Source organism: Colletotrichum godetiae (genome assembly GCF_030913485.1).
Source record: "Colletotrichum godetiae strain CBS 193.32 chromosome Unknown BDP55scaffold_25, whole genome shotgun sequence".
NCBI classification, from domain to species: domain Eukaryota; kingdom Fungi; phylum Ascomycota; class Sordariomycetes; order Glomerellales; family Glomerellaceae; genus Colletotrichum; species Colletotrichum godetiae.
In genome coordinates this window covers 273,136-295,606 of record NW_026851273.1, presented here as the reverse complement: position 1 = coordinate 295,606, position 22,471 = coordinate 273,136, and the positions used below count along the sequence as shown (strand labels likewise).

The 22,471-nt window shown below is 53.5% G+C and overlaps 7 protein-coding genes across 7 annotated transcripts; 6 read left to right on the top strand and 1 right to left on the bottom strand.

The window, feature by feature from the left end:
- The first annotated feature begins 1,518 nt into the window (after window positions 1-1,518).
- On the top strand, window positions 1,519-6,976 carry BDP55DRAFT_666780 (uncharacterized protein). Its single transcript, XM_060575121.1, has 3 exons — window positions 1,519-1,871; window positions 1,923-3,228; window positions 3,305-6,976. The coding sequence occupies exons 1-3, from the start codon at window positions 1,703-1,705 to the stop codon at window positions 6,588-6,590; spliced, it is 4,761 nt and encodes a 1,586-aa protein (XP_060428537.1). The 5' UTR covers window positions 1,519-1,702; the 3' UTR covers window positions 6,591-6,976.
- Window position 6,977: 1 nt separating this feature from the next.
- BDP55DRAFT_666777 (uncharacterized protein) lies at window positions 6,978-8,153 on the bottom strand. The gene has a single exon (XM_060575120.1). The coding sequence runs from the start codon at window positions 7,705-7,707 to the stop codon at window positions 7,093-7,095; it is 615 nt and encodes a 204-aa protein (XP_060428536.1). The 5' UTR covers window positions 7,708-8,153; the 3' UTR covers window positions 6,978-7,092.
- A 603-nt stretch (window positions 8,154-8,756) lies between these two features.
- On the top strand, window positions 8,757-10,152 carry BDP55DRAFT_177457 (metallo proteinase). Its single transcript, XM_060565792.1, has 2 exons — window positions 8,757-9,134; window positions 9,197-10,152. Exons 1-2 carry the CDS (start codon window positions 8,894-8,896, stop codon window positions 10,027-10,029), a joined length of 1,074 nt encoding a protein of 357 aa, XP_060428535.1. The 5' UTR covers window positions 8,757-8,893; the 3' UTR covers window positions 10,030-10,152.
- A 266-nt stretch (window positions 10,153-10,418) lies between these two features.
- BDP55DRAFT_716339 (uncharacterized protein) lies at window positions 10,419-11,861 on the top strand (the record flags this gene model as incomplete). Its single annotated transcript, XM_060578337.1, has 1 exon — window positions 10,419-11,861. The coding sequence occupies one exon, from the start codon at window positions 10,419-10,421 to the stop codon at window positions 11,859-11,861; it is 1,443 nt and encodes a 480-aa protein (XP_060428534.1).
- Window positions 11,862-12,779: 918 nt separating this feature from the next.
- On the top strand, window positions 12,780-14,979 carry BDP55DRAFT_694610 (asparagine synthetase; the record flags this gene model as incomplete). The annotated part of the gene is made up of 4 exons (XM_060577374.1): window positions 12,780-12,805; window positions 12,868-13,435; window positions 13,499-13,757; window positions 13,814-14,979. The coding sequence occupies 4 exons, from the start codon at window positions 12,780-12,782 to the stop codon at window positions 14,977-14,979; spliced, it is 2,019 nt and encodes a 672-aa protein (XP_060428533.1).
- A 1,361-nt stretch (window positions 14,980-16,340) lies between these two features.
- BDP55DRAFT_554162 (phosphatidylserine decarboxylase) lies at window positions 16,341-17,720 on the top strand (the record flags this gene model as incomplete). The annotated part of the gene is made up of 1 exon (XM_060569368.1): window positions 16,341-17,720. One exon carries the CDS (start codon window positions 16,341-16,343, stop codon window positions 17,718-17,720), a length of 1,380 nt encoding a protein of 459 aa, XP_060428532.1.
- Window positions 17,721-18,904: 1,184 nt separating this feature from the next.
- Window positions 18,905-22,143, top strand: BDP55DRAFT_666771 (uncharacterized protein). Its single transcript, XM_060575119.1, has 3 exons — window positions 18,905-19,546; window positions 19,620-21,932; window positions 22,005-22,143. The coding sequence occupies exons 1-3, from the start codon at window positions 19,396-19,398 to the stop codon at window positions 22,085-22,087; spliced, it is 2,547 nt and encodes an 848-aa protein (XP_060428531.1). The 5' UTR covers window positions 18,905-19,395; the 3' UTR covers window positions 22,088-22,143.
- The last annotated feature ends 328 nt before the right edge of the window (window positions 22,144-22,471 follow it).

Here is a 22,471-nt window from a genome sequence, read left to right as displayed (position 1 = left end):
GGTTGTGTCTAGGAGGAGTGATGTGTTTCTGTTTGATATGATGGTGTGTACGATATAACGTTTGGCTGAGCGATGCGAGGTCATTTTGGTACATAAATCATCGGATATCGTTACAAGTATCTGATGTCCACGAGGCTATAGGTTCTTGCTGATATACTGCGTTTAACAGAAGGACGAACTGAAAAAGTTGAAAAAGAATTCAGTGGTTTCTCCTTTCTCCCGTCAATGCTTTTGTTGCCTCCGTCTGTGTAAACCGGCCAAAAAGCACAGAGCAGACCGCTACCACCGTTGAGTATTCTTTATCACCACAACGCCGCGTAACTCTAGATAGCCGTCATTGCTGAAGACGGGCGAGACGTCCTCGATATGCTCGGCACCGCGGAAGCCCATCATCGCATTCCAGTGTGCTTGAGCGGCATCATGACATTTGAGATGGCAGACACTGGCAGTATACACCGATTCTCCTGAGCAATCAGGGGCGAGACAGACCAACACCCTCCAAGCATCCAAAGTTTCCTATCAATTTTTGCGGCATATTCGGACCTGGAATATGAGTTGAAAGCCGGATGATTCAATAGTAGGAGGGCCTCCCTGGTTCAGCGTGTCGTTAGTCACTTATTCAAACCTCGATCTAGAGCTTCGCCATTCATGGGATGACCGGATTTTCCGTCATTCTTCTCTGTCAACATAGTGTCAACAATATGACACGGCAGGCTCTTCTAAATAGCTCGGAGAATCACCATGCCTGCGCCGCAAGCGACGGGCTTTCTCGAGGGAAAGGAAGCGTCAAGCCCGGTTCGTCAAAGCTTGAGCCTGGTGTTGAAGTACCTAGAAAGTAGTAGAATGAGTCAAATTACGGCCTCTTATTCCTTTAGTAGAATTTTGAGATAGGGATTAGAGATAGCATGCACATTTACTCGAGATTATAGGCCACATGGGGCTCGACTCCCGACTTCAACCATGCCGTCACCCATGAGGTGTTGTGCCGTCCATTCTGGAGAAACTTTCTGCCGTGCTTAGGGAATTGAATTTCCAGAGCCGCAAGCCGCAAGGCTACTGTTACTCTCTGTGTTACCGTCAGCATCTCTTTCGGTAGTATTGGACGCACCTTGTTTAATAGCTTCAAGAGTGTCAGCATGAGATGTGATATCAGACTACACTCGACCCCCCTCACAGGACTATTCACAGAGCCTTCTCAACCCAATTTGAAGAGCCTCATGGTGTCATTGCTGCGAGTTTCCTGGGCCTCATTCAAGAGCCTTCTATCGTGTCCCCAAATGGCATCGAGGTCCAGGTTGCATGGTAATGATTGAGCCATGAAATTCAAAGAGTATCCAACGGGAAGAAAACATTCGATATCCCAAAACTTGGGGCTGGAGAAAGGCCTGACCGGAAATCCCTTCCCAGAACTGCCAACTTTTCCCACAGCCTTGCCGTCACCCATGCCTTCCACCCCGGTGATGTGGCGCAAGTGACATGCAGTCAGCAGCTCAGAGCGGAAATAGCCTCGTGATTGATATTCGCGCAAGCTACTCAAAAGATACAGCCACCCAACTTACCGAGGATGGAAGGACTCCATTGGGAAATGTCGTCCACACCCTTGTTCTATTTTACGATACTCACCAGTGAACCGGGGTTGGCAATATGCATATAAGTGCGGCTTGGCCCCGCCCAGGCTCTCAAAGCAAAGTCGCTCAACCGAATGAGCAGGCTACGAGTCGCGATTGATTTGCAGTACGCAGACATGTCACAATCTGAGAGCGAGCGTCCAAAATCGATACCGGGCACGGCTGGCGTGAAGCGGCAGCCCTTTTGGAAGAGGTACAAGGTTCCTGAAGAGGACAGCAACGTATTTCAGAGCTGGATCAAGCGTGAGTGGGCACAGGCTATCTTACCCAAATCTACCAACTAATGTCGATCAGGTAACCCCGGAGAACCCGATGTGAAGCCTGAAGCATTCCAACCAAGAGAAGACGAGATCAGTCACTGGTCAAAGGCGTGGAACCCGGAGTGTTATGCTTCCTTTGGGGATGATGGAGTTACGGCCACTGTCAATGCATACGGCGATCTGATGCAGTTCAGCAGCTTTATGGGCGTTGGTCATTCCGGTGTATTTTCGGCAGATCATCTCGACATCGAGGAGCCATATTGGGTGGACAACAGAGCTAGCCAAATTCTTGAATTGCGGCAAGATGTACATCGAGAGAGTATCTCGTACGGCCTGCGAATTCCCAGCATAAGTCTCGAGCATTGCCAACTTCTAGGTTATGTTCACGACAGATGGCCGCGATATGAGGTTAAAGATAAAGCGCTGGGGCTCAAACTCACTACGCAGTGGATGGTTTATGAGAAGACAATCTTGCAGCAATGCCTCATCACGAATACCGGGGCAGGCGAGAAGGCTGTCCCGGTCAACTTTGGGAAGGGCATGCGCCTCCAAGACTTGAATTATCTGGAAATGTCTACTCTAGGAATGGCATCCCAAATTCAGACACTGGGCCCAAATGATTACGGGTGGGGCTTGGTTCATCCTCTCCGGGACATGGAGGAGGAAGAAGTCAACCAGGATGGTGCAGAGTCTTCTCATCCTGATCCAGTCTTACCTCTGGTCGAACAGATCAACACGGACACTAGTGATCCAGTCGAACCGCCAGAAACTTTACAAGGTTCACCCGTCGAGCCTTCAGATACTATCGCGGTCGTTGTGTCTGTTTTTAGAGACGGTCAGGCAGTCAAGTGGAAATCTGACTGCCTGGATGATCTGGACGACACCGAAATATTGAATCTATCTTTGAGGGAGAATGCCACAACAGAAATCGTCACGGCCTATAAGATGGTTCATCTACCAAGGGATGGTGCCACATGGGAAGGATTCCTCGTGTCACCGGCCCGAGCGGATGTCAGCAAGCATCTTCGGTCAGCGTCGTTCACAGCCTTCCACCCTACAGATTACGATAAGCCCGTTACACAAACTGAGGGAGAGAAGTCCGGGGGACTCTTTTCTCGCTGGATGAGATTTAATCCATCGGCCAACGATACACAGCCAAGTGGACTGCCGACGGACAGCCCAGTGAATCACATTGACTTTGTTGCCCGTCGGAACCTGGAGCACATCTTGTCGACGTGCGCTCTTCCCATCGAACAACATTCGGCGAAGGGGGAGGTAGCGGCAGTTGCCTTGACCTGTGGCGATGTATCAGGACATCGTGTGTGTTCTTCAGCAAGTTTGTAAGTTAAAAATCAAACCCTTTGGTCGTTTTGGCGCCTTCTTTTGTCTTTGCTTAACACACGCTGAATTCTTTAGCTTTGCATTCTTATTTCTGCTTGAAATTGTAAAGTATTTGAATGCGATTGAGGAATCCTACCCTGACCATCCTTACGAGCCGTTGCGAGTTAGGATCGACTCAGTCTGCCGTGGCCACTTGATATGGCTTTCACAAGTTGACCTAACGGAAGACCACGTTTTCGCGGCGAACTACTGGGCAACGGGCCGAACAATGCCCCTTGACACGGGTTCCGCTTCATTTATGCCAGGCAACTCTTTCACCGACACACCATTCCAACTCATGAAGGCGGCCGCTTTTTCCAAAGTCTACAAAACCAAATTCGACAGGGAACTGGTACGACAGGTAATTCGGATGGTTGACAAAGACTGGATCGATACATTGAAAGAGTCTGATAAGCGTAACTCCCATGTGTGGCCTCATGCACAAGATGAGGGGTGCAGTAAGTATAGACTCTATGAACATGTCTGGATCTGGAGAGCATTGAGAGCAATCGAAGATGACCGGCGGAGAACCCCCGACCCGAAGACCCTCCCGAGCGACGGTGACGAGGCCCATGGGGAGGCTCTTGAAAATTTCAAGAAGGAACAGAAAGACAGTGACAAGAGTCGGCGAGACCAAGTTCCCAGTGATGAAGACAAGCTTTTCAGACAATTTGGCCCTGATACCATTCACCGAGACATCCTCCGGCGTTTCACGGTCGAGAACGACGTGTCGAAGAAACGCATGCTGGCTACAACGCGGTCTTCTCGAGAGACGCGATTCTTGTTTCATGCTAGCGACACCGCACTATTCTACGGCATTGAGTGGGACTTCTTCTTACCAACACTGATCGACGAGGTGTGGGACAACACGATTGAGGCCCAGTTGCATCACAACGAAAATTCAGAGACAGGGTGGGACAACTCGATTCGCTATGCGCTGGCAATCATGATGGGAACCAGAAATATGCGCCTCAATAAAAGGTCATCAAAAGACCTGGTCAAAAGTGCTTTCGATGTTCTATTTCGCACTACGAGTCCAAATGGGCTCTTTTATGGCCAGCTTGACGGAACAACGAAGGAGCCAATGCTGTTTGTCAGTGAGGCGGATCGGGACTTCTACTTTCATGCTAGTTTCGAAATTCCCTATATTCTTTTGACGCATTGTTGGAAAATCAATTCTACATTGAAAGACACTCCCGAGAACAATCCTGAGTCGCCACCAGGTTCCGCAGCAACGCAAATACCACCACCACACCCACTCATCGAGGTCGCAGATATCATGACACAACAGCCAAAACGGCAAGAGCACAGGTCACCTGCAATACAAGGACCTACCGCCGAACCAGTCGAAGCCAAAAGCCTCTCTCCTGGCATTAAAAAGGCCAAGGCAACGGCCATGAAGAAGAGTATCCCTTTCAACAGCCTCATTGACCAGAGCAGCATTGTTGATTTGGAAGAAGAGTGGCTCTACAATTACCCAAACTTTTTGGGTGGTGGTGGACAAACTCTCGTTGACTTTCACGAGGAGGCGAAAGAATTATCAAGACCAACAGGTAGTTCCCATTCAGGCACCGTGGTCACCAAAGCGGCCAAGGATTACATCAACCACTCGCCATATACAGCTCATAGAGCAGTTTCCTTGAGGTTAAGCGTACACCGGCACCATTTCAAGTCCTCAGATCCTCGAGTATCGATCGTGAATATTCGAAAGCGGAAGAATCTCAGCAAGCAGGAGAGGGCAATGAGCGACGACAATGGGAGCTTTTTCAACAACGACATGCTTTGGGACTTGATATCGCAGACCCGGACAGCTGAGGCAGCGAAAAAGAGGTTTATTTGGCTGTCGCACGCGGACGCCGAGACTGCTCTCATTTGCTACATTGGCAGTCCACCGGATGAGCGACCAGCCATATCGGATTTCTTCGACAGCCATTTCCACTACGAGAATAAGTTCCTCGAAGAAACAACTATGGTACTCAATACCTGGAAGACTGAGCTCCACCTGAGCTTCTATCGCCTGGTAAGAAAGAATTACAGCCCCTCTTCGGGAATCCCCTCGTTAAGCTGCGAAGAATTCCCGGGAAACGCTGATTGGAAGCTGGCACAAGCCTCCATGGGATTTCGCTTTTCTGGAGATTTCTTCGATCGGTATTGGACCTGTTACGTGATAGAGTACACCCACGGCCGAAGTGGTGAGGCATGGAAGGGGAACCATCCGTGGGGCAGGGAAGGCTGGCGGCAAAGAAAAGTGCTCGAGCTATATCTCTTTGACGGAATGTTGAAGGAGATTATCAGAAGTACCAAGGATATATTTGACATGGTCAAACAGGAGCTGGGCGAAAAACGCGGTATCATTTCATTCTCGGCTCTAAACAGTGTCGAGTACCTCTCATCGAGCACCAAGTGGCAATTTTACCAGCAGATTCTTCAGGTCATAGAACAAGAGCTGTCAGATGTGCTGTCAACCGTGTCTAAATGGGAGACGCGCGAAAATGACAGAGGACAGGAACGACCACGATGGACACGCAACGACGAGCGCAAGTACCGCGGCTTCATCGGGAAGATGCAAGGTTCAACAGCCCGCCGCATCAGAGACTTGCAGAAACATCGGAACGACGTGCGGTCACTGAAGGAGCAGCTGAAAAGCGAACAGCAGCAGAGCCGTGACAATATCTCAGTCATCGATGCAGAGAATGTCCGACTCTTCACCTACGTGACCGTGGTGTTCCTGCCGCTTGGCTTCGCGGCCAGCATATTCAGCATGAGCGAGGAGCCGCCGAGCGGCGTTCTTAAGCCAATGGTTATTTGCTCTGCTGTTGCGCTAGCCCTCACATTCGTGGCGCTGGGTAATGCAAAGAGAGTGTCGACGGCGATACATAAATACTCGCACGACAAGATTTACAGCAACAAGTTGAGCTCTGGACGTGAGGTGCGGGGGGACGACGGGCGGATTACGCCCACACACCAACAAGAAGAGGCCGAGAACGGCGGCGCGTCTGAAGAGGACCGTACATCTCAATATTCTGGAACAAGCCATCAGAGCAACCACAAAACTAGCTTCTCGAGGCACTTCTGGTTTTGGGTAGTATATCTTTTCATCAATCTTCCCGCTCGGAGGGTCTCGGTAGCATACCTGGACTTGAAAAACCCGGATTCCACCAATTGGAAGTATGTTCATGTAGTTGTAGGCATCACCGTTCTGCCTATGCTTCTTGTTGCGCGTCTAATCCAGTTCCTGCTTTTCATTGCCATGGATTCGTGTCAGCTTGCGTGGGGTAAGTCTTTCAGGCCTGAACCCCTATCTTCCCATCAAATATTGTGAATACTAACCTGTCTTAGGGTGCATCACCCTCTTCTTCACATCGGACACCCGAAATGAGTACAGTGACTTGGGAAGTAGTTTGAACTGGCTGACAAATCCCAATCATATGTATCGACCACTTGAGACAGGACTCAAGGTTCTGAACAAACGTTTATCAGACCGGCGGATCGAGAAAGAGAGGCCCATGAAAGAGCATACCCCTGCCGAGCAAACATGACCGAGTTACATTTATTTGGATTACAGTGTTAAACATATCTCGAGTACCTTACTCTGGGTTGAAGTTGCCACTCACTTACTGCATAGTTTCAAGGGTACTCAAGTAAGAGTATTCCAAGATCTTAGCCACTGGAATTTCAGTTGCCTTTTTTCCTTTTCCGAACGGTTCGCATGTAGGATTCTCAGCTCAGCTTAATTTGATGTGATAGCAATTTACTGAAGACAACAAAAGATTGTACTAAGATGATCGAAGCTTCTAGATCTGCTGGGAAAGGAAGTCCACTGCCTAGTTTCCAACCTCAATAGTCTCCGTCACCCACTCCCCTATCAATGACCCTGCACCAGCACCGACAGACGTCAACTTTTCCGGGCTCTGCAACACCTCATCCGTAGTCATGCCAGGCCAGACAGCCATCCACCTTCCTTTCATTGCGACTTTGGCCTTGCCCGCCTCCCACACAGCTCCCGGTACTCTTGGCTCGCGAAGCTCAACAACCTGATCCGCGCTCTCACCGGGCCGCAGTGTCACGAGCGACTCGGCGCCAGGCGGCATCTTACGGTTGATCATGATGGCGTGGGTCTCGATCGGCTCGGAGGCCCCGGCGGGTTGGATGGACACTTGGCCCAGGCCGAGGACGGCGGGGTCAAGCGGGGAGTTCCATTTCAGGAGCGTCACGAGGGTGTCCGGGTGTGTGTTTTTGATGGACACTGAGACTTTCGGGGGTGACGTGCCGGACTGAGACAGGCTTACCTCGAGGTTGTCGAGGAAGGATGAGGAGTCAGATGCCATTGTGAAGAATTGCAGTGGAGAGTAGAAGTAGAGTGTGAGTACGATGACGGCGCCGATTGTTAGGGCGGTCGGGAATGAAAGAGGCCCTCGGCTACGGTGATGAGGGCTCATGTATGATGACTCGTTTTTTGACTAGGGGTGATTGATAAGTGTGAAGAAGCAATGTAGAGTTGAGTGAGTTTCCTTCAGACACGAGGACTTCAAAATTCACTGAGTCGGTGGTGATGGAGGCAACGTTTTCTGTTGGGTTGCTGCAGAGGTGATGATGAGTTCAGGGGGCCAAGAGAGTTGTGAGAGAGAATGAGAGCGATGACGATGTTGTGCCACGACAGTCTCCTGACAAAGTCTCTCAGAGTCCACTACGCAGGGAAGAGGAGGCAAATTGAACATGGCTGATTGGATCGTCAACGGGTTTAATGCTCCTTTAGGCAGGTCGCAGAATCGATGAGAATCATGAGGGAACGGACGTTTGTAGGAGATTGGGGCTAGACCGAGCATGAATGCGGGGCAAACATTTGTTACGTACACGCGCGTATGAGGTTGTCGCTGCCGAGATTAAAAGTTGTCCTGAGCGAGTCTGAATCAAAGCAGCGCCACTGTTGTTTAAATCAAAACGGCACGCAGCCAAGACCTTGCCAAGGCCACGTTTTGGTGTGTCGCTGTCGGTAGTGAAAATAAACAGCTAATCAGAGTCGAGACGGCCCACTACTCTATTTACTTTAAACTCCGAACCCGGCACCTCCTTCTCCATAACGGCCTCTTAAGGCTCATAGTAAGCTTGCTAAAGGAGTGGGAGCCGCCTCCCAGCCATGGTTCCCATTCGTACAACGAAGCAGCTGGGGATAGCTTCAGTTATAGTAGTCTATGAAGATCCGTTACGAGATGACTCCGCTGGACCAATCCCCCTCCATCCGCGGCTGCGCGCTTCGGTTGGTGGAAAGCCTTGGGGTGTCGGCTTTCCTGTTCGTCTCTATTTTGGACATGATCGGATAATTTCCATCCTTCCCAAGTTCGCACCCGCATCTCGAACCACTGGGAAATTCTCCGTGGTGGAACGTATCCCCGGCCTCACACCCGTATCCTTGAAGTTTCTTCTCCGTGATGCAATTTACTCTTCGTTTGAGGTCCCGAGAAGGGTTACCTTCAGGTCAAGGGGCTTCCCTCCCAGGAGTTACGGAGTTGCCATAAAGCCTTCGTCTCTCGCTGCCGTCCTTCATCGTTCTTGAGAAGAGTCCACCATCTTCCAACGGCTACGTCCTATACTCTCTTTAAATTCTCACCACATACCTCAGCCACCATGAAGGCCGCCGCTGTCGTTTCTTGCCTCGCCGCTCTCGCCAACGGCGCCGCCGTCAACCTGGGCAGACGTGCGGAGCCCCTCGATGTGAAAATCGAGCAAGTTGGCAACAGCGAGCTGAAGGCCAGCATCACCAACACCGGCAGCGCACCCCTTCGTGTTCTCAAGGCGGGCTCGATCCTCGATGGATCGCCCGTTGAGAAGGCCCAGTTCTCGACGAGCTCGGTCGATGGCAGTGGTAGTAAGTCTCATACAATTCCCGGTTGTAGTTCCAATGTAAACATTGTCTAACCTCGTCAACAGTCAGCAAGGTTGCCTTCACCGGTGTACGAGTCTACGTCCACGATGCCGATCTCCCCGACTCTGCCTTCCAGACCATCGAGGCCGGCGAGGTCGTCAAGGTCCAGTGGGACGCCGCCCAGGTCCACGACCTGAGCAGCGGCGGTGACTTCAACATCTCCAGCACGGGATCTCTCCGCTACGCCGAGGAGGGCAGCAACAAGATCGCCGGCCAGGTCGTCTTCGACTCGGGCGTCCTTCAGGCCACCGTCGACGGCACCCAGGCCGCCTCGGTCCACGCCGCCTTCCATGAGTCCCTGAACGCCAAGCGCGTCACCATCCAGTCCGACTGCACCGGCACCAAGAAGACGGCCGTCACCGCCGCCCTCTCCAAGGCCAAGACGTACGCGACCAACGCCCAGACGGCTGCTACCGCCGGCACCCGCATGCAGCAATATTTCAAGTCCACCACGTCGAGCACGAAGACCACCGTCGCCGGCGTCTTTGGCAAGGCCGCCACCCTCCTCGGCAGCACGTCGAGCGGCGCGGGACTCTACTGCACCGACGTCGGCAACTTCTGCAGCGATGGCGTCGTCGCCTACGCTCAGCCCGGCAGCGGCGGCTATATTGTCGTCTGCGACTACTTCTTCCAGTTTCCCGCCTCTACCACCTCGTGCCGCGCCACTGACCAGCCGTACGTCCTGGTTCACGAGTCCACCCACTTGACCGAGGTTGGCGGAACCGACGATGTCTGCTACGGCTACGAGGGCTGCGTCGACTCTCTCAGCACCTCCCAGGCACTGAACAATGCCGATTCCTTTGCCATGTACTCTCAGGGCATCCAGACCAACTGCTAAAGTGCCGTGGTCTACGATGACTCGGGGGTTGAGACGTTTCTTTGTACATTATAAGCCAACATGTAACATGTATCTACACCTTTCATGAACAAATATTATACCATTGGTCGATCCAAGCATTTGAGTATCAAATAGAGAACAATGTGATACGCAGTTGACGTCAAGACTCGGATATTCGGTTTGGTTTGTGCGATTATTCAAAATAGGGGCATAGGCGGGAATCGTGAGTCGAATACGGTAATGCACGAGTTTAAGCACGTTGTGAGGCGTCCGCTAATACTTGGTCTACAACCATGCGCACGTGAACAAATGGCCGGTGTTCAAAACGTTAGAAAACTACAGCTTCTGTAACGAATCACATCTAAATACCTTCGTCGCTTTCGCAAAGTATGGAAAATCACATTAGGTCGTTCATGCGCGTCATTCGAAAGTTTGACGGCGCCGACGAGCTGATCCAGTCTTTTCCGGCATGGGAAGAATCCGCGCTTGGTCAGAACGCAGCCTTGCCATCCTTCACTCCCCGGGACCAACGACGCATTCTCGACTTTCCGGATCGCGAAATTCAAGAATCAAACATTGTGAAATCGACTAAGCTCTCCAAAGAGGGTCTCCTTGGGCGTGCCGTCGAGTCACCTTCACAGCTGACCGCCGCAGAGGTCTCCCTCCTCAAGAACCGCTACTGGCTGCATATCTCGCCAGACGAGGAGCAAGAGATCTCACTGGCAACCGGATTGATAATGGGACCCAAAAGGATTTCAGAAGAGGAACATGGACAAGCCGAGGAGCAACTCCGGGCGGTGCGACACACGCTCTATGCAGAAAATGAGGAGAAGGCCATCGACAACGCTCTTGCCGAGCACTGGCGGCGGGAGAACGAGGTATGGCGCGCGAGACAGAGACAGGAGACTGAAATGGCCTTGTCTAAAGCGCATCCGTGGGTGAGACGCTTGTGGGAAGAGGACAAGGGGGAGAAGGTCTGGGGGTATGGCATCTTCAATGACCCAATGGCGTTTGCCAACAACGAGGAGGCCGAGAGGTACACGTCTCGGAGAGATGGTGTTCTGTTCCACGGCCGCGGCGCAATTGGGGCGGGGAGCAGTGTCATCAGTTACAAGTGGAAGCTGCAGAAGCTGGAGTGGCCTAGCAGTGTTAACGCAGACGTCGAGAATGATGACAGTCATATTGTCGACAAAGGCGACGGGAAGCATGATATCAGTGGACTGGTTATCGATGAGGTCCAGAGAGAAGAAAGAGAGACCGAAGAGAGACTCGCCAAGTTCCGCGTATTGCGCGAACGGTTCAAGTCTATCCGAGATCCAGGCCTGGAGAGTCAAACAATACGGGAAGACGTAGTGTCCAGCGCACCTATGCAATCAAGAACCGGTGGTTTGGAAGACGGTATTCTGCAAGACGTGTTCCTGGTTGTAGACAAACAAAGCGTCGGATCGGTGCTTGGTGCGCAGGGGCTCGTCGACGATATGTGGGTTTGGGCCATTGACCCCGACTACGATGACGCGGACGAGTTGTCTACCACGATCGATGGACCATCGTCGCCAGAGACATCCGGAAGATACAAAGGGTTTATGCGTGTACGACTACAACAACTTGTCAATAACTTCTTCAACGTGCGACGCTTTCGTCAGAGGGAGTTCGCGATGAAGGAACTCTGGGAAGCGGCTCAAAAGAGCAAGCACCAGGCCTTTGTCTCATTGCGGGACGACGAGGCTCGAAGTTGGAGTATTGACAGGTTCGTGGGGAGTGCCATGAGGGCCCAGCCACCGCGTATTGTATACGGGCCTAAGCCAGGAATTCCTGCCGACAGTGGTTCTTAACTAGTTGTTGACTTGTCAGCGGTATTCAAATATATCGACTAAAGACTAGAACAGAGATCAATTCCCTTTTTGAGGGACTGGGGAAGCGATTGACTCGAGTTTGTCTGCATGGCTCGTATCCTTTGCACACTTCAGGAAGTCACAGACTGGTAGTTTGAAGTCAGTTCTAAACTTTGAACGAAACCTTGATTGACTTTCATCGACGGCTGGCTTTGGCAGCTTCCTCCCGGAAAAGCTCTCCATTTTGGCTAATTCTCACCATTTGCAACATGATTCAAACGTCTGAGGGTCACTCGTCAAGTAGCAATACGGAACTTTCGCGGTTAACCTAGCCTGCCCCGACCCATGCGCCCTCTTTCTCTCTCCATGGATTCCGCGGATAATCGAATTCTTGGAGAAGAGGAGACAACGGAGCCGAGAGTTTCAGACAACGCTATTCCAGTACAACTGGCCTAGTGCGCAGGCAACGCATTTCCACTTACCCTGTACCCAGATGCCGAAACCTTGATCATTCTGTGAGAAACTCTGACTTCCCAACGGCGCGGATGCAACTCAACGTCACTCCGATGAAGAAAGTTCAGTGCAGACCGGGGAGAAATGCTTGCTGACAGGCTCAACTCGTCATCCGAGCAATGTCGATAGTGATTGGAAACTTCTAAACATGCTTCGCCTTCGCTTTTCGGTCACTTCTCTCTCACAAACTATTCTCATATCTTCTTTAGCTCACTTGCATATCTAGCAGGAACTTCATCTGAAAACAATCACAGAGACCTTCATCTCAAGAATGTGCGGGATAACAGCCATCATCCAATCCGGCAGCCCGCAGAATGATTCATCGGAACGACGCTCTGATGTGGAGGGCAAACTAACACGAAGCCTATCTCTCCTTCAACATCGAGGCCCAGATGCAGAAGGAACATGGATAAACAGCGACGCTACCGTCGGTATGCCTCATCTCAGCTGCGCTGGACTACTCTTATGTGCTATGTGCCCAACGTTGACGCAGACACAAAGGCCTCGGCCATGCCCGCCTCTCAATCATAGACCTCTCTCCAACGGGCCTTCAGCCCTTGCACAGCGAGGACGAACAAGTCCACGTCGTAGTCAACGGCGAGATCTACGACCACGTTGCTATACGCGGGCGCTGCACCGCAGAGTTCGACTACAACTTTTCCGGGAGGAGTGACAGCGAGGTCATCCTAGCCCTGTATCAACACCACGGGGCACCCAGTCTTTTCGAGCATCTGCGCGGCGAGTTTGCTTTCGTCTTGTACGATGAAAGGTCTGGGGACGTCATCGCCGCGAGGGACCGCTTCGGCATCAAGCCTCTTTTTTGGACATACAGTAACGAGACGCCAGCTAAGCTCTTGATCGCCTCGGAGATCAAGGGGTTTCTGCCCATGGGTTGGGAGCCTGAGTGGGATGTCGATGCCATCTCCAGCGGCGCGGCTGTTTTAGGCGAAGGTACTCTGTTCAAGGGGGTGAAGAAGGTGTTGCCGGGGCATTGGGTGCGGTTCGGTCGGGACGGGGGCGTGACGCAGCATCGGTATTGGGATGCTGAGTATGCTGACAAGGTAAGCGACCTCACACTGATACGTGAGCCAGGCGATGACTCTAAAGACTGATGAGCTTCGTAGACTGTCAAGGAGACACGCAGCATGGATGATATGATCGACGGAGTTCGCGAGCGCTTGGTAGATGCCGTCCGTCTCCGCCTACAAGCAGACGTCCCAGTCGGGATTTATCTATCAGGCGGTCTCGATTCTTCCATTGTGGCGGGTATAACCACCCAGTTGGTTCGAGAGAGGGGGGTGAGATTGGGAAGCCAGGACATCAAGGACAGAATCACTTGTTTCAGCATCTCCTTTACCTCTGACTCAGAGTACAATGAATATGGTAAGTCCCGGAGCTCGCTTCCACGTCCAAATCCCATATTGACGACATTCAAAAAGACATTGCAGAACGCACCGCGGAATGGCTCGATCTAAACATAGTAAAAAAGGTCATGGACGAGGAAGAACTAGCAAAGCACTTCGCCGACTCCGTCTACCACACCGAGCACCACCACTTCGACATGAACAGCGTCGGGAAGTACGCCCTGTCAGAGCTGCCCCGCCAGCAAGGGATTCCCGTGGTTCTGACGGGCGAGGGCGCAGACGAGCACTTTGCCGGGTACCCTTTCCTAGTCTCTGATTTCCTCCGTGAGCCCGACGATGCCCTGCCGTCAACGGAACTGGTACAGGATACCGAGCTGCGAAAAGCGCTCTGCAAATCCGCCGCAGCGCAGTTGCGGAGCATGTACAAAGGCATGGGCATGTTCGATCACGCCCGAACCGAGGAGAGCACTGACTTTGACGCTCTCGCGGGCTTGGACGTGTTCTTCATCCAGTGGCGCTCGTGTCCCTCGTCGGACGTGTTCGCCGCGTGGGTGAGGGACAGACAGAGCGTGTCCGGCGTCTACGCAGCCCTGCTCGGCTCTATCCCCCCCGACGCCCAGGAGAAGATTCAGAACCGCTGGCATAGTCTCCACTCAGCTCTGTACGTCTTCGTCAAGTCCTCCATGGCGAACATGGTCTTGACCTGTCTGGGCGACAGGTCCGAGATGGCGCATAGTATCGAGGCACGTCTCCCGTTTCTGGACCATGAGTTGGCGGAGTACGTCAACGGGCTCCCGCCGAGCGTCAAGATGAGCTATAAGCACGAGAATGCTGTAGGCTCCAACGACGACGAGAACCAGAAGAAGAAGAAAGTCGCGCCTCAGAGCTTGTTCTGGGAGAGCATGGCTGCTGTTCGGGACCGGATCATTGACAAGAAGATCCTGCGGGAGGCGGGGCGACCTTTCATCACGGACGAGATTTATAACCGCAAGAAGCACCCGTACTCGTCACCGTGGAAACGGCCCGTTGGGGGACCTATACAGCGAATGTTTCGGGGTTTGCTAACGAAAGAGGCGGTTGACCGCCTCGGTTTCGTTGACTTCGGGATCGTCTCAGAGTGTCTTGAGACTGCATTTGGTGATGAGGGCGATCCCGCAGCGTTCAGGAAGATACTCGTCATCGGTGCTTGGGTTGTTTTGAGTCAGAGGCTTGGTGTCAAACCAGCCGCGTCTTACATATAGGCTGACAGCAACGCCGTGAAGGTAGGTTTCTAGCGGTACTTGATGCGAGTTCTCTGTTAGGTATGGGAAGAACACATCAAGCGCTCGGCTTGAGTGTAGTTCTGGATTTAAAAGGCATCTAAATGTGTCCGCTTCTCAGGTTATGGCATCGCCAAGCCAGAGGTCCGCGATGTCAAAAAAGCTATATCGAGGGCACGCCGCACGGCGGTCGACAAGATGCCATGATCTCCAGAGCTCAAGTGTGAGCTGGTTTTGCTCTCAGTCGCATTGATAGAAGAAGAATGTACCTCCACAGTACTCCACGTAACATGGCTCTCAACAATACAATACTTCCGGGCTCGTGAGGATACAACGAGTAGCTCAGCAGGTCTGTCTGGCTCAGTTCAAGAGTCTCAGCTGCGGCCAAAACAGGAGCAGTGATCAGCCGTCCTAATTTGTCCCTCCGCCCAGAACCATTGGCTTTAACTTTCAGCTCCATGGCGCCAAGAAAGCAGATAATCCGATCGGGACTATTTCCATCTCCTTATAGCTATATCTTTCGACGGTGCGGTGAAGCCAACTGAGGGGAGTCGTGGTAAAGTTCATGTAGAAGTGAAACCTGCATCTAGATGTCTCACCGTTTACGGGGTTGGGAAAATACGAGGACCAATTAGTCCAATATCCACCACTGTCCAAACCTATGACACGCCGTAGTAGCCCGCGACACTTGCTGCGCCGGCATTGCTTTCCGTCTCGACTTACACGACAATTTGCCAGACTCGGTTGACATCTGCACCAACCCGCGGGTTCTACATCGCTTCAGGAAAACAAGGCGTAACTCTCTCGCTGTAAGGAGACGCAAGAAACAAATCCCTCGCAGATCACGAAAGATCAGCACCATTCCATACCGAATAAACCTCAAGACCCCCACCAAGCTGAACAGACACAATCATCTTGTACTCCAACCTGGCATCATCCAAGTTACGCGTCAAGGAACGGTAGTAACGAGACATCTACGCGGGGTGCCGTTGATCAACAAGAGGGGAAGTGAGACAGCAGGAGCCATTTCTCCCGCTCCCGAAAGTAGGTCTCAGGTCCTCCGGCAGCGGTACGGCAACGGGCCGTGACTAGTGGCCTTTCCTGCTTCCCTCTCCCGTCGACGTTGACGTTGACAGCTCTTGGCCTCCAATTTGCACGTCTTGGAGATCGAAGGGGAGCGGTCTGGCTTGTCTATAAAACGAGCCTGATATCCTCTGGTAAAGATGAATAGAATCAGACTCATCTTGACCATCAAGCTTTGGATTCCAACTTGGGAACCTTAGTTATCACACTTACCTTCTTCACTCTTCCTCCAGTTTTCCAGCAAAACAACATCACCCATCATGCCTGGTCTTCCCACCGCCACTGACGAGGAAGTCGGCTTCCAGCCGATCCCCTCAAACCCTTACGTCAAGAAGCCGGGATCTGTCCCAGGCTCCGTTCTCAGAGGCGGCAAGTCATCATGGGGCTCCTTCATGCCCCCCAACACCTACGAGCCCATCGCAGACGAGGGAATCATCCACTTCAACCCCGTCATCATCCTCTTCATGTCCCTCATCCCAAAGGACGACCTGACCAAGGCCGTTCAATCGGCAATGGGCAAAATCCCAGACTTCATGGAAAAAATGGGCATCAGTGACGCGGCCACGTTCTATAAGTTCGCCAACGACATGCTCAAGTGGACTCCCACGGAGAACGTCCAGGCCAAGGATGTGTACGACATCCTGTGCCTGTTCTACTTCATCCTCGACCAGGAGCCGCTGCTGGGCAAACAGACACTTGTCCACCCAAGCTCGGTCGGGTTGCCCCTGACCCCACTCTCCAGCTGGATCGTAGTGTTCGCGCAGCTCATCGGGCTCTTCATGGACACGACTGCGTCCATCAACGAAAAGACGTTCCAGACGTTTGTCGACTCGCCAAAGTACATGATCAAGGAGGAGGCGCTCATCCCCGAGGGCGGCTTCCGCACCTTCAACGATTTCTTCTCTCGCCACCTCAAGCCGGGTGTGAGGCCCATCGCGGACAAGGATGATGATAGGGTCATTACTTACCCGGCGGACTGCACCTACGACAACTCGCTTCATAACCAGAGCATCGTCAACGTTCAGGATACGGGCATCATCGAGATCAAGGGACTCCCCTGGACCATTGGTGCCCTGCTTCAAGGTAGCGAGTACGCCGACTGCTTCCACGGTGGTGTCTGGATGCACGCCTTCCTCAACACGTTCAACTACCATCGGCAGCACGCGCCCGTCTCCGGGACGGTCATCGAGGCCAAGAACATCCAAGGCGCGGCGTACCTCGAAGTTGACCAGCAGTGTCGTCCGATCCGCAAGCTCTTCGTGACAGACGAGGACATTAAGAAGGACCCCGCCTGCCGGCCCGAGGCGCCCGATTCCCCGGGGTACCAGTTCCTCCAGACGAGGGGCCTGGTGGTCATTGACAACCCGGTGCTCGGCAAGGTGGCCGTGCTGCCGATTGGCATGGCCATGGTCTCGTCGGTCAAGCTATCGGTCCGCGTGGGAGATAAGCTGAAGAAGGGCGATGAGATCTCGACGTTCTTGTTTGGCGGGTCGGACATTATCTGCGTGTTTGAGCCGCGTGCCAAGTTAACGCCTGAGCACTTTGTGCCGTCAGCGAAGGACGACTACTCGAGGTACGGGAGTGTGTTGGCGAGGGCGCCCGGGCAGGGCTCGAATGGGATTTCGAACGGGCACCACTGATTTGGTTAGTTCAGGCTCATGTCTGTACGGGTACTCGTATGCTATAGCCCCGAATGGTGATATCTGAAGTCTGATTTCTGTTGAGAGAGCGAATGACTCTTGCCCTTCTGCATTCGCCGTGTTTCCGGAATGACCTTTGCAAGACGGCGGGGTTCTCAAAGTGTCCTTGACTCCGAAAATCACACAAACACTGTTCGTGCCCAAGAGTGGATTTTCCTTGCCTGGCAAACCGGCCCAGAGGCCTCCACAGCTTCGAGGTGGCGACAACGGCGAGCCTCATGATTTCAGAGTCGCGGTCTGTTCTTGAAACAAACTCAGCTCGGCGGAGACCAGACGGGAGGACGAAGGCGGAGGACCTTGGAAAGATGCAAGGGCGAAGAAGCGGACCGGCCCGTATAAGATGGAGAAAAGTGCGTTCAGGGCAAATCAATCAAAAGGCGGTGACTATGTTTACCAAGGCATGCATGGAAAAGGGGAAAAGTGATGCTACGTGATGCAGGTTTGCGGCTCTCGTCTTCAGGGGTAAGTAAATGCGGAATGTCAGCCTCAATGGAGGGGAAACGCAAGGAAGGGTGAAAAAAAAATAAAAAAAATAGAAGGATGCTTATTGAATGGCTGGGAAAACGGAGTCGGGCGAAGGTGTGTGAGGTTGGGTGACGTTGCAAAGCCACTTGCGCTTGTGCAGCTTGACGTGTCCGACGGTGGGACATCCGACAGCGCTTTGATGTTGAAGCATCCAGGCTCAGGCTCAGGCTGCATCTTGTTTGCTGGTCGATGGTTCCGTTACGATGCAGCTTCCTTTCGGGTACGGATGACTCATTGCTACATCCGAGACCTTTTTCCCTCTTTGTGATGTCTTCTTTCCTCGCCGTTTCATCGTGTATCGAGGGAATCACTATTATCAATCATTGACAACAAGAAAAAGAAGGCAGGAATGGAAAGGTAGTCGCGCCTGCCAGGTTCATCCAAAAATTAATTAACCCCCAGCCACCCGTTTGCGCGATTCTATGGAGAAGTCAGCTAAATGAGTGGATTATATCACGTGTGATAAGAGCTTCAGCCTATCGATAAGCTGCTGACCCGTCGCTGCGCCAGGGGGTGTGGCGCCAAGAAGGAACCCGTTACCCCGCGCAACCACGTCTGCAAGTCTGCCCTTCTGCAAGGACCGTCTTTCGCTGACACTTGGAACTGGAACCCGGTTGCTTGCTGCCGCCGCTGGCTGCTGGGTGGTGAGCTCACAGACTGGCCAACCCACTCTCACTCCCGCCCGTCTTTCTCTTTTTTCTCGGGACTGCCTGCCTCACCTTACCTTACCTTACCTTAGTCTCTCTTCACTAAAGATAGTACCTCGAGGTCTATCTTGAGAGATTTCTTTGTTTTCCTTCACTTTTTTCCCCCCCGGAGTTGAAGCAATAGAATAATCGCCTTCTTTTGCTTCACACTTTCACCAACACCGAGAAACCACCCCCACTTACCTCCGGACGTCTCACCGACCGGCTCATAGGGACCCTCCCAACCCCCCCCCCTCCAAGACAAACACATTCTTCGGGGGTCCCTTTCTTTCGAGTCGAGTCGAGTCACCCACGATAGAGACGCCAAACGCAATCAGACAATCCCGCATTCCTTAAATCTACCGGCACCGAACTGAAGGACCGCTTTGCCCGTCGTCGCCATCATGGCGCCGGCAGATGGGTACTCGGCGCCGGGCGTCGCTTCCTACGACTCCAACACCATGACGGTTGGCGATGGCACATGGGACTTTAGCAAGAATACCTTCCTGTTGCCCAACCTCGTCGGCCTCAATTTCGAGACGATGCAGTACAATGGTAAGCCTACTTTGATCTCGAACACAGCGTTTCCGATGTGGCAGCTGCCTGACTAACACGCGACAACCCACAGGCATGGGCAATCGCTTCTCGACCGTCGCCCAATACCATACTCTCATTCTCGCCCATGGTGTCATGGCCGCCATCATCTTCCTCCTCATCGTACCATTATCCGTCTTCACAGCCCGCTTCTACACGGCGAAACCGGGATACGCGATACCATATCATGCCCAACTCAATATCCTCGCGGCCCTTATGCTCGTCGCCGTCTTCGTACTGGGCTGGTTCGCCGTTGGGCCCGAACGAAGCTGGACCAACCCCCACCACGCAATCGGCCTGGCCATCTTCATCATGTTCCTCCTCCAAATCATCGGCGGCCGGCTTGTGAGACATATCAGGGGACGCTCGCTTCGCAAAATGTTCCACCGCTGGAGCGGTCGACTCATTGCGCTCCTCGGCATCATTCAGGTCCCGCTCGGTTTGACCCTTTACGGCTCGCCCAAGTGGACCTTCATCATCTTCTCCCTCTGGTTGGCTTTCCTGCTGCTCGTCTACTTTATCCTGAGCTATCGCGCCGAAGGTGCAGACCACCACCGTGGCCGTGAGACCTACATCAGCGGAGGCCGCTCTGAGGGCCCAAGCGGCATCACCGAGTCGGAGTACTACAGCGACGTCTACACCGAGAAACCCAAAAAGGACCGGAAATGGCTGGCGCCTCTCGCGGCGGGCGCGACCATCGCCGCTCTGTTCAGTCGCAAGAAGCACAAGGAGAAGGAGAAGGAGCTCAGCCGGGAACGATCGCGATCAAGGAGCCGCAGCCGTGGACCGGAGGTTATCGGTTCACGACGTGGATCCGCCAGCTATCTCACGTCCAGAAGGGGCTCGGGTACATACCTCGAAGACGAAAAGTTCACCGAAGTTGATTCTCGCAGGGACGACAAGAAGTCGGGAGGTTTCCTGTCTAAGCTGGCCGGCATTGGTGCTGTTCTCGGCGCTGGCAAGCTCGTGTCGAATCTGATGAAGCGCAAGGAAAAGCGGACCTATGACGAAGAGTACTCCGCCGTTTCGGTAGAGACCCCGAGACGTCGCCCGAGTCGAAGCTATCCCGCTACGAGTGAGTATACTGATTACACGGACTGGACCGAGGACACCCCGCCACCAAGACGTGGACCCCGCGATGGCCCAATCCTGCCATCGCCTGGGGGGCCGACAGCGGCAGCCGCGGCCCTAAGCGCCGCCGAACCGAGAACCAATCGTCCACCGCACGCCAGAACCCGGTCACAGTACAGCTACGAGGACTCGGAATACTCATCGTACGTCAGCCCGTCTAGACGGCATGAAGGCCCACCAGCTGGCGCCGCCAGTGGGGCCGGAAAGGGCATCCTCGCTGGCCTTGGCCTAGGATGGTTCGCCAAGAAGATGGCCGACCGAAAGGCGAAGCGCGCCGAGGAGCAGAGAATTCGTGAAGAGGAGGACATGAGATCTGGTATCACAGGGTCGAGGTACACGGGAGACGGCTTCCACTCTCCCTCCCGCGACCGGAGAGGCTCCCGCCGCATGAGCGGGCGTCGGCCGCGACCTCCCATGTCTGCTTTGAGCACCGAAATCACACAAATGACCGAATCATCCGAATTGGAACCTCGACCTCCGGGCACTGGCTACGGAGGCCCACCGATGCCACCCCTCTCCGCCGGCCCCCCACCCCCACCAGGAGGACCAGGAATTTACCCTGTCGGCGACCACTCCCGCACAACCTTCTCCAGACACGAAGTCGTCGAGTCCGGCATCAGCATGCCCTCGATGCCCCCCGACCCAGCAGGTGTCCTCCACCGTGAATCCGAAACCGACGTCTACGGCTCGCCCAGCGGCCGACCCCGACGCCGAGACTCTTCCAAGCGCAGGCGCGCTGGGGAAGAAGCCGCCGCTGCCGCCGTCGCATCAGCGAGCGTTCTCGCCGCCGAAGAGCACGCCCGTCGCCACCGCGCTCAGTCCGAGCGCTCGCAACCTGTGAGCGTCAAGGTCCGTGTCCACGACGACAAGGACAGGAACGTCACGCTGCGGAGGCTTACGGAGGAAGAAGCCGCCGCTAGCAGACGCGGGGATAGGCGGAGGCGCGCCGGGTCTGTAAGCAGTCTTTACGGAAGCGAAGTCGGCAGTGGACGACGGTACCGCCGGGACTCAAGTCAGAGGAGGGCAGAATCAGCGGCAGAACGACTGGCAGAAACAGGAGGAAGAGACGGCAGCCTCCCACCGCCGAACCCTGCTTTCGCCGCAGGACGACAACCAAAGGATTCGGCATACTACTCTGGCGGCCCGCCGCCGCCGCCACCGGGCGTAATGATGGGCGATGGAAACGTCTCGAGCATAGGCAGCGAGAATACCCACGGTACATGGAGCCAATTGAGCCCCTCGCCCAGTGCGGCAGACGTTCTGAAGACTAACCCCGTCGAAACCGCAGCAGCCGATAATCGTCGCAGACGCAGGCAGGAGCGTAGACGGAGTAGCGCAAGTCGCCCCACGGGCGCCGATATGTTCGATTAAAGTTGCCTCTGGCGTAGAGGTAGAAAAAGAGTCTTTTTTAGAAAACCCTGCCGCAACCGTAAACGACGAACAGTTCTTACATGACGAGAATCGCCCCGTACATTATCTTCTCTTTTACGACCGAGACGACGTCAATATTGAACCCTTTTCTTCTTTTTCTACCGAGCATAATAGGGTTCGGTAAGTATCACCTGATTGCGGAACAGCAAGCAAGCAAAGCTATGAGGACGAAAGTGGGGGAAAGAAATACGACATGAGAAAGAATGCATTGGGTCGGGGGGGGCTTCAGTCTGAACCCCCCGAAAGGAGTTAACCAATTTTGATTTTGTGGCATGAATCGGTCGGGGGCAGTTTTCCCACATCGTATGGGTTGCCGTTTACAAA

Excerpts from the sequence above, each read along its gene's own strand:
- BDP55DRAFT_666780 (XM_060575121.1), top strand. The coding sequence starts at position 1,703 with ATGAGCAGGCTACGAGTCGCGATTGATTTGCAGTACGCAGACATGTCA. Across the intron at positions 1,872-1,922 it reads ATTTCAGAGCTGGATCAAGC|GTAACCCCGGAGAACCCGAT; the intron begins GTGAGTGGGCAC and ends AATGTCGATCAG. Across the intron at positions 3,229-3,304 it reads GTGTGTTCTTCAGCAAGTTT|CTTTGCATTCTTATTTCTGC; the intron begins GTAAGTTAAAAA and ends TGAATTCTTTAG.
- BDP55DRAFT_666777 (XM_060575120.1), bottom strand. The coding sequence starts at position 7,707 with ATGAGCCCTCATCACCGTAGCCGAGGGCCTCTTTCATTCCCGACCGCC.
- BDP55DRAFT_177457 (XM_060565792.1), top strand. The coding sequence starts at position 8,894 with ATGAAGGCCGCCGCTGTCGTTTCTTGCCTCGCCGCTCTCGCCAACGGC. Across the intron at positions 9,135-9,196 it reads CTCGGTCGATGGCAGTGGTA|TCAGCAAGGTTGCCTTCACC; the intron begins GTAAGTCTCATA and ends CCTCGTCAACAG.
- BDP55DRAFT_666771 (XM_060575119.1), top strand. The coding sequence starts at position 19,396 with ATGGCGCCGGCAGATGGGTACTCGGCGCCGGGCGTCGCTTCCTACGAC. Across the intron at positions 19,547-19,619 it reads CGAGACGATGCAGTACAATG|GCATGGGCAATCGCTTCTCG; the intron begins GTAAGCCTACTT and ends GACAACCCACAG. Across the intron at positions 21,933-22,004 it reads AGGCAGCGAGAATACCCACG|CAGCCGATAATCGTCGCAGA; the intron begins GTACATGGAGCC and ends TCGAAACCGCAG.